The sequence below is a fragment of the Zootoca vivipara genome, chromosome 12, assembly GCF_965207765.1.
Source record: "Zootoca vivipara chromosome 12, rZooViv2.hap1.1, whole genome shotgun sequence".
NCBI classification, from domain to species: Eukaryota; Metazoa; Chordata; class Lepidosauria; order Squamata; family Lacertidae; genus Zootoca; species Zootoca vivipara.
In genome coordinates this window covers 29,764,912-29,765,889 of record NC_142595.1, presented here as the reverse complement: position 1 = coordinate 29,765,889, position 978 = coordinate 29,764,912, and the positions used below count along the sequence as shown (strand labels likewise).

Genomic DNA, 978 nt, shown 5'->3' with positions numbered 1-978 from the left:
TTAATTATACCTTTTCAGAACAAGCCTGGAAGATATATCCAGAGGAGATTGCCTCAAACCCAACAGTCTTGATAAAGCATTTTTAATCTCCTTATTCCTCATGCTGTAGATTATTGGATTGAACATGGGTGGCACAAGACTATACATCACAGTTAATGCAAAGTCCCCATCAGATGGAGTCTTAGAGGGAGGCCTAAGGTAAGCAAAACATACTGTGAAACAAAATACGGAGAAGACAACAAGGTGAGGTATGCAAGTGGAGAAGGCCTTCTTCCTTCCTTGAACAGAAGGGATTTTCAGAACTGCAGTAAAGATATGAACATAAGTGACAACAATGAAGACAAAACACCCAGACAGAAGTATTATACTCACCACTATAGCTCCAATTTCCATTAGGTAGAAGTTTGAGCAAGCAAGTGTAAGTAACTGTGGGATCTCACAGAAAAACTGATTGACAATGTTTGAGCAGAAAGGGGTTGCAAAAGTTGTGCTCGTGTGCATGATTGCATACAGAAGGCCAGCGAACCACACACCAGCAACCATTTGTTTGCAGACTGCCCTGTTCATCACCATTTCATATTGTAATGGATTGCAGATGGCAACATAGCGATCATATGCCATGACTGTAAGAAGGGAAATATCAGATGCCACGAAGAAAACAAAGAAAAGAACTTGAGCAATACATCCAGCATAAGAAATGTGTCTGGTATTCATGAGAGAATTCATGATGGATTTGGGGATGGTGACGGAAACAGCCCCTATGTCCTGTATGGCCAAATTCATCAGAAAAAAGTACATGGGAGTATGAAGGTGGTGGTCAAAAGTTACAGCAGAGATGATGAGAAGATTCCCAAATACAGTTGCCAGGTACAAGAACAGGAACAGAGAGAAGTGTAGAATCTGCAGTTCTCGTATTGCTGAGAACTCCAGGAGCAGAAATACAGAGACAGAGGATTCATTACTTATTCTTGCCTTCAT

At 41.0% G+C, this 978-nt stretch overlaps 1 protein-coding gene across 1 annotated transcript; it reads right to left on the bottom strand.

Annotated features, from left to right (window-relative positions):
• Positions 1–978, bottom strand: LOC148683900 (olfactory receptor 14A16-like). The gene has a single exon (XM_088654643.1). The coding sequence runs from the start codon at positions 976–978 to the stop codon at positions 1–3; it is 978 nt and encodes a 325-aa protein (XP_088510769.1).

Excerpts from the sequence above, each read along its gene's own strand:
- LOC148683900 (XM_088654643.1), bottom strand. The coding sequence starts at position 978 with ATGAAGGCAAGAATAAGTAATGAATCCTCTGTCTCTGTATTTCTGCTC.